The sequence below is a fragment of the Poecilia reticulata genome, linkage group LG5 (genome assembly GCF_000633615.1).
Source record: "Poecilia reticulata strain Guanapo linkage group LG5, Guppy_female_1.0+MT, whole genome shotgun sequence".
Classification (NCBI taxonomy): Eukaryota; Metazoa; Chordata; class Actinopteri; order Cyprinodontiformes; family Poeciliidae; genus Poecilia; species Poecilia reticulata.
In genome coordinates this window covers 21,844,687-21,852,463 of record NC_024335.1, presented here as the reverse complement: position 1 = coordinate 21,852,463, position 7,777 = coordinate 21,844,687, and the positions used below count along the sequence as shown (strand labels likewise).

General features: G+C 39.6%; 2 protein-coding genes and 1 long non-coding RNA gene across 4 annotated transcripts in view; 2 read left to right on the top strand and 1 right to left on the bottom strand.

The window, feature by feature from the left end:
• strip1 (striatin interacting protein 1) overlaps positions 1-3,608 on the top strand; it is a 15,507-nt gene extending 11,899 nt beyond the window's left edge. Inside the window, exons 14-20 of the mRNA XM_008409807.2 lie at positions 589-686; positions 904-1,030; positions 1,141-1,241; positions 1,342-1,408; positions 1,498-1,602; positions 1,681-1,885; positions 2,421-3,608. Coding sequence (XP_008408029.1) covers positions 589-686; positions 904-1,030; positions 1,141-1,241; positions 1,342-1,408; positions 1,498-1,602; positions 1,681-1,885; positions 2,421-2,668 — 951 coding nt within the window. The 3' untranslated portion in view covers positions 2,669-3,608. The remainder of the gene's footprint in view (positions 1-588; positions 687-903; positions 1,031-1,140; positions 1,242-1,341; positions 1,409-1,497; positions 1,603-1,680; positions 1,886-2,420) is intronic.
• Positions 3,609-6,108: 2,500 nt separating this feature from the next.
• The window catches only part of LOC103465189 (tripartite motif-containing protein 16-like protein), a 5,973-nt gene continuing 4,304 nt past the window's right edge, over positions 6,109-7,777 (top strand). Inside the window, exon 1 of the mRNA XM_008409808.2 lies at positions 6,109-7,106. Coding sequence (XP_008408030.1) covers positions 6,651-7,106 — 456 coding nt within the window. The 5' untranslated portion in view covers positions 6,109-6,650. The remainder of the gene's footprint in view (positions 7,107-7,777) is intronic.
• Positions 6,783-7,777, bottom strand: part of LOC103465188 (uncharacterized) — a 2,461-nt gene continuing 1,466 nt past the window's right edge. The window contains exon 3 of one of the 2 annotated variants that reach the window (XR_533769.2): positions 6,783-6,864. This is a non-coding gene — a long non-coding RNA (uncharacterized LOC103465188). Of the gene's footprint in view, positions 6,865-7,001; positions 7,077-7,777 lie in introns of those variants that run through there. The other variant, XR_001776588.1, reaches the window with a different exon arrangement.

Genomic DNA, 7,777 nt, shown 5'->3' with positions numbered 1-7,777 from the left:
AAAGCCAGTACTTTTTTACTTTTACTTAAGTACAAATGCTAATGTGGTAGTTTTACTTTTACTTGAGTACATTTTTGTCTGTGTATTTGTACTTTTACTTAAGTACATTTTTTGAGTACTTTCTCCACCACTGCTGCCATGTGGTTATACAAAATAATGTACACTTTGTTCAGAGAAATATGCAACTGAGTTGATTAATTTAAAAATGTACAAATCTGCATGTATGTTTGAGCATTGTGCTATGTTACTGTTGGATGTGCAGAAAATATGCTTTGTTTGTCCCACTAATAATTTAAAGTTGTTAGTAAAGATTTATGGGTTAAACGCCAAAGAAAAATTGGGTTGTATATTTTGTTTGTGGCCACCAGGGGGTGCTGTGAACTCTGTATTCCCTTCTAATATTTTTTAAAATGATGGCAGCACAGTATTTGAGAGGCACAAACTATTGACTTTGTATTGTTTTGATTTGAGGAATATGAAGGAGCTAACTTCACTGGGGTCCTTTACGAACATTACATTTAGCTTAAACTTGGAAATGTAAATGTTTTATTCGGTCACATTTCACCTCCTTGCCTCTCTGATCGTCAGATTGCGCTGCTGAAGATTCTGCTCGCTGCCGCTCCGACGTCTAAAGCCAAAACAGACTCCATTAACATCCTGGCAGATGTGCTGCCGGAGGAGATGCCGTAAGTGGACTGAGCACTGAAATAACCCGACTTTACTGACAAAACAAGCAGATATCAGCAAGTTTCTGCAGACATATGGGCACCTAAATTAGTCTCCAACATGATCTGATGACAAGCATCTGTGGAGGCAGACAGAGTGTGGTTGAAAGCAAAGTTAAAGTTAATGTTTTAGCTTGAGAGGAGCTCAGCCAAACTGGAGTTTTTCTGCTTGCTGCAGGACGACGGTTCTGCAGAGCATGAAACTGGGCGTTGATGTGAATCGCCACAAAGAAATCATTGTGAAAGCCATCTCTGCCATCCTGCTGCTGCTTCTGAAACACTTCAAACTCAACCACGTCTACCAGGTGGGACCACCTCTGATTTGGTTTATCGTATCTGAATTTGTGTTTTTGATGTGAGGAACACTCTTCATTTTAACAAAAGGACGTTTTTGTTTTTCCCCTTTTTAAAATAGTTTGAGTACATGGCTCAGCATTTGGTGTTTGCCAACTGCATCCCGCTCATTCTGAAGTTTTTCAACCAGAACATCATGTCTTACATCACAGCTAAAAACAGGTACTTTTATCTGTCCTTTTTAGATATTAAGCACCAGTCCTGTTGACTGGAAGCTTCTCAGACCAATAAACTATTTCCTTTAATAATTTTTTCTCATCAGCATTTCAGTTCTTGACTTTCCGTACTGCGTGGTCCATGAGCTCCCGGAGTTAACCGCAGAGAGTTTGGTGAGTTGTCTCACTTCAGTCGTAGCTTCAGCAGCTAATTTCAGCAGGATGTTGGCATTTAGTTTCATTTTGAACGTTTGCCGTCTCAGGAAGCGGGAGACAACACTCAGTTTTGCTGGAGGAACCTGTTCTCTTGTATTAACCTGCTCCGAATCCTGAACAAATTAACCAAATGGAAACACTCCAGAACAATGGTGAGTCTGCATCGCACTGAACTCGACCAGATGTGACCTTGAACAGGCGTCCTTACAATCTCGGCCGTTCTCCTCCAGATGTTAGTGGTGTTTAAGTCGGCTCCCATCCTGAAGAGGGCGCTGAAAGTCAAGCAGGCCATGATGCAGCTTTATGTCCTCAAACTGCTCAAAGTGCAGACCAAATACTTGGGGCGACAGTGGAGGAAGAGCAACATGAAGACCATGTCTGCCATCTACCAGAAGGTGCGGCATCGCCTCAATGACGACTGGGCTTATGGAAACGGTGAGTGTTCATCTTATTTTAACCAAATTAAAGGTTTTTTTTGGTTTTACTCAAATGTATTAATATATGCCAGGTTGGCTTGTTTTTATAGATATTTTCTTTCTTTTTCTCATAACACTAATTAAAAATTTTCCAGCTGCTCAGTTAGGGATTAAAATAATTCAGTTAGTCAATACATTCCAGAAAGTAACGTTATTCTGTTACTTTTACGTGTTTTTATAGTTTCTGGCAAATTACCATGTATTCCTGAAAATGTCAGAAAATGGTTAATTTCAGAATGTTTTAAATATCCAGAATAATTTAACAAAACGGCAAAAAAAAACAACAAATAAAATATATTATGAAACCAAAATTGTTCTTCAAAAAAAAGTCTAATTAGCACCAGAATGACGACTTGTGAGAAAAATGCAAAATTATGCAAATGGGAATTATTGAGCTCATTTTAAATTACCATGCGATTAACTGATTTGTTGCTTATCGCGACAGGCCCAGCCGAGTATAAGTCAGACTAACCCTGTTCTGTTTGCGGTGTCAGATCTGGACGCCCGTCCCTGGGACTTCCAGGCCGAGGAGTGCGCCCTGCGGGCAAGCATCGAGCGTTTCAACAGCCGCCGCTACGACAAGAGCCACAGTAACCCAGACTTCCTTCCTGTGGACAACTGCCTGCAGAGCGTCCTGGGGCAGCGAGTTGACCTGCCCGAGGACTTCCAGATGAACTACGACCTCTGGCTGGAGCGTGAGGTCTTCTCCAAGCCCATTTCCTGGGAGGAACTGCTGCAGTGAGGCTCAGCGCTGCGGAGCGTCTTTGTGTTTTTAAATAAACGGTTCCGGTCAGGAGTTCAGAGTAACCTCAGACGGTTTTCTCCCTGATCAAACTCTTAGCGCAGCATTATGTTACATTTTCTGACGGTTGGATTTCCTTCAGAAGTTGGGACCTGCGTGGCTTTGTAGGTCGCTTAAGCCTCCGACCAAGTGCTTTCTGACATAAGCTTCTGCCTTTTAGACGTTTAGTATTAACGTGAATCAACGTAAAAGGGAAACAAATAAGATCTTTTTGTATTAAGGTTCCTCAGCTTTTCCCCCCCACTGCTCCCATTTTATAAATGAATCACTGATAATGGTTCAAACCCTCATTCTTACTCTTGCAGGTGTTTCTCTGTGTGCCTGTTACCTACTTAACGAGGTCAGTAAATCAACTGGAAGCACTACATGACAATTTATTTTAATTCATGTAATTCAGAGTAACTGTTCTGTGTTAATGCTACAGTTCGATTCAATCAAAAGTAACGAGCAGGCACTGATTATTCAAAGTATAAATTCATGCATTCTGTCATCTGAGGGCTGTTTACTTTTATAAGATTGTTTTTCGTTTGAGCTCTGACTTCCTGCCTCAGCTCTGGGACCATCAATCGCCATGGAAACCTGACTGACCAACAGACTGAAGCAGCTTTAAACTTTTATCCTGAACTCATTCGTTACTGTCTGAATAAAAAAACATTCATGGCTTCTGTTTTCACTCATTGAACAGATTATTTGAACTAAAACGGAAAAATACATGTTAAACTTAAATCAACAATTCTTTTTCTTTTATTCATTTATTCATATTTGGTTGTAAGGGTTTTGAAGAAAATATAAATACATGTAAATTGTGTAACCTATTTATCATGACTGTCTTTGTTTTACATGGACTTAAATAATGTAATAAAATTATACCGTCACTTCATTTGCTTCCATTTATTTTCTGACTGACCTAGAGGAGTGGAGAATGCAGCATCTTTTTGTACTGCATATTTGATGTAAACTGGTTAATTTTTCAGCAGCATTGGCTCTAGCAGCTGTTCAGACAGAAATACTCTAACAAAAAAAAGAAACCGTCATTTAAAAGATTCAGATTAAAGGGTAGCCATATTGTAGAAAGAGAAATATAGATTTATTAATTTAATGTTCTGTGGGGATCCTGTATGTGTATATTGTGTGTTCCTCTTTTTTGTGTTGGTTGGGTTTATGTTGGTGTTAAGGCAGGAAGCGGTCCAGATCTGGCAACCCTGAAGCTGTAGAGCAGTGTTTCTCAAACGTTTTTCAGGCCGGGGACCACTTACCCCATTTAACAAACACTCACGGACCACCTCACTTGAAATTTAACACATCTTACTATATACAACCAGGGGTGAAAGTAGATTAAAGTAAATGATATATATGTGTGTGTGTGTGTATATATATATATATATATATATATAGCTTCTTTGTGTGCTTTGGAGTTTTTGTGCTGATGATTTTTTTTGTGAAGCGATTAAAGTTGGGTAGTTCTTGGATTCCTACAAAATAAAGTTGTATTTTCTTCAGCCCACTGGCAGCCATGTTAACACCTTCAGATACCATGAGACCTAAATTCTGAAATTCATGGCATGGAGAGCATCCCAGTGTCTGGCATGTAACCATTCATTTTAGTTTTTAAACTGGTTATATTGATCCTGTGTCCAGACAGAGGAATAATCAGTAGCCCAGCATCATGACCTGTTTGTTCTGAAGATCCTGCAGCTTCCACTTCTCTTCCTAACATGGCGCCTCCTCACCCTGACTCTCATACTGATAGGAGGAACCACAGAGCTCTTTTAGGTCAAAAGCACATCTTCTGAAGTTGGGATATATTTCCTCCAACAGGTTCCAGAGGAATCACCTCAAACCAGATGTTGGACTGGATTTTATTTCACTGTCATTTGTGAATGTTAGCTTCTCATTTTCAACRGTGGAGCTATAAAGGTTGAAAAAGGTTATTTTGGGGAAAGTCTCATCAACATCAATATTTCCACTAAATAAGAGGCTAAAAAAATATGTTAGAGGAAAAGCCTCTCAGGCTCTGAGCCCGGCAGCACCAAACTATTTTTTTATATTAGACAATTAATTTAATTTAACATAATTATCGTGGTAGAAGCCATTTGTTTGTTAAATACTTAATGAAAAATATATACCGTGTTTGATGTTTGTTGTAAATGACGTAACAAAGAACGAGATAATTAGTCCAAGTTTGTCGTTTATTGAACGTTCAGAAATTACAGCGGCTGTGATGAGCCAAGACAAAGGTAAACAAAGGTAAAACAACCTGAACAGGTGATCAAGTCTAAACCACTCGCACCTTTTTACTCTCGTCTCTCTCTGTCATTTAAGCACACCCGTTGCCATGGCAACCTCCTGCGCTCCACAAGCCGACCAGAGATTACGTTAAAAACATAACATTCAGTCCGTTACTTTGCGATTATTAATAAGCCTCTCATGAACACAGCGGTGGTTGATTAGTTAATTTTAAACTCCTGCTCTTCTGGTTATTTTGGTAATGGAACCGAAACGCACAGAATTGCACAACACCTTGTTGAAACAATAATCACTGAGATTATTATTGTTGTTGGGTCATTAATTTGAGCACGTTATGTTGATTTTTTTAGTTGTTGTTCTTTAATAAAGTTACGAACGTTTTGATAAGGAGTCAGAGGATGACGTGCTGGTCTCAGCGTCCTGGCGGCGTTCAGTTTGTCACCTAATGCCGAGATCGACTCAAAACCTTCCGCGATCCACGTATTGCACCGCTGCTCTACAAAGCACGAACAGTTCAGAAACAATATAAAATGAGAAAAAAAGCTATTTATTAACTGATTAAGTCGTGTTTTAGATTATTCTTGAAAAACGAATTAGTCACGGCTGATTAGTGGGTGAACTCACGGCTGCACGGTGAATCCATTGATTTTTTTTTTTTTACAGCAGACAGCCGCTCCTCTCTTGAGGGTACTGGGTACCCCCGCTAAATCTTTTAGGGGTACGCAGTACCCTGCCGTACCCCCGCTACGCAGTACCCTGCCGTACCCCCTTACTTTCACCCGTGTATACAACCAACCTGAAATTAAAATGTTAGTCTCTTAACGCACTTATTGTCATGCACAATTCTACTTGGGGCATTTTGAGTTGTTTGAATAGTGTGATAAGTGTGGTTTCTAAGCTTTCCAATTATGTCAAACATAATTGATTTTACTTTGAGCCAAATAAAAAGAAGTTCTTTACTTTTAAGTGTTATGTGCATGTATAACACTTAGGCCTATTTGTAATTTAGAAGCATAATTAAAGAAAAATCGACTTGATTTGCTTTGGCAGAAACAATCTTAATGCCCCTTTTGGTATTGCTTTATATTAAATAAAAAATGTTCACAATCATTCTCTGTCTTATTTAGCTTAATGGGACTTACCTCTGCTTTCATTTAATACAATTCTGATGCACAGAATCAAAAGTCCAAGCGTAAACTTTGTCATGTGGGGTAAACACAACAAAAACATTTATTATTTGCAGCATTGTTTGTTAAAATGGCACAACACTATTGATGTATTAAAGAAAATATACATACATAGGCACACATTGCAAGAGGGAATACATTCGACAAGTTCTTTCACTTTCAATACTTTATTTTTAAAAGCAATTACTGACTTTTGCTCAAATAACAATGTTTATGTGGTACTTTCACTAGGCTGCATTTTTGTCTGTTTATTTGTATTTTACAAAGTAAAGTATTGCGTACTTCATCCAGCACTGCCGTCTTCAGAAGACCTAAATAGCAGGTCTCAGAGGTTTGTTTGGAGAGGGTTAATGACATTCAAATGTTTCAGTCACACCCTCTTCCACTTTGAAACAGACCAATCATAAACAATACACCTCTGAGTCATTTTTGCAGAAACGAAACGATGCTTGTGTAACAAAGCGCGCCTTTCCTTCCTCGTCACAAACATGGCAGAGCCTCACATTCCCGTCAGCATAAATCACCTCTCTTGTCGAATCTGCACAAAGCTTCTCAGGAATCCCACCACCATCCCCTGTGGACACAACTTCTGCCGGGAGTGCATCGAGTGGTTTTGGAGCGGGGAGCAGAGGGACGTCAGCTGCCCTGAATGTGGACAGAGGTTTCCCTCCAAACCCTGTTTGATCAGGAACACGACTCTGGCTGAGATGGTGAGAGACACGGAGACGGGTCCGAACAGGAAGAGGAAAGAAGAGAAGTCAGCTGAGGCCCAGCTGAAGAGAGGCCGGAGCAGCGCCACAGAGAACACTCTGTGTTGGCTCCACAACAAACCTCTGGATGTTTACTGCTACACAGACTGGAAGATCATATGTGCTGACTGCGCTGCAATCAGGCACAGGGGACACACGTTTGGGCTGGTGATGGAAGAGCGGAAAAGGAAACAGGTACAGGAAAAACAAGGAGTCACTGTATGACTGCTCAGCTGTTCATTTTGAACCATAGAAACTCTCTGGTGCAAATTTTTACAACCACAGGCACCAGGTATGGTAAGCAGTCAGGAATTTAGTTCTGTTGTAGACTAAATTAAAAAAGCAAATGATATGTTTGATTACTCAACTTGTTACTAACAGAATTAACTCCTAGGGTTACCTCGTGTGCAGAGTAAGTCGTTACCTTTATTCAATTACATTTACTTGAGTAACTGTTTTTCTTTGTAATTACATTCAGAAGTAGTTTACTTCACTGCACTTTTTACTTTTACTTGAGTAATATAATGAAGTATGGCTACTATTATTTGAGTAAAATTTCTGTATACTGTAACCTGTGAGTAACTTCTCTGAATGAACAGACATGTTATAACCCAAAAGTCACCACACACACACACACACGCACCCCCCGCCCCCCCACACACACACCTTTAGTTCTTGTTGAAGTGAGACCTCTTGTTTGTGCACAATTGTTGTTATTCTAACATAATTTTTTATCTGCTAAGCCTCAAGTGCCATTTGGGGATGAAGTAAATATACAGTAATCACCATATTCTGTCGCTTGACAATACAGTACGACAGTACATTATCGTGCTCTAACATATAATGTTTATATGTTACTTACTGTA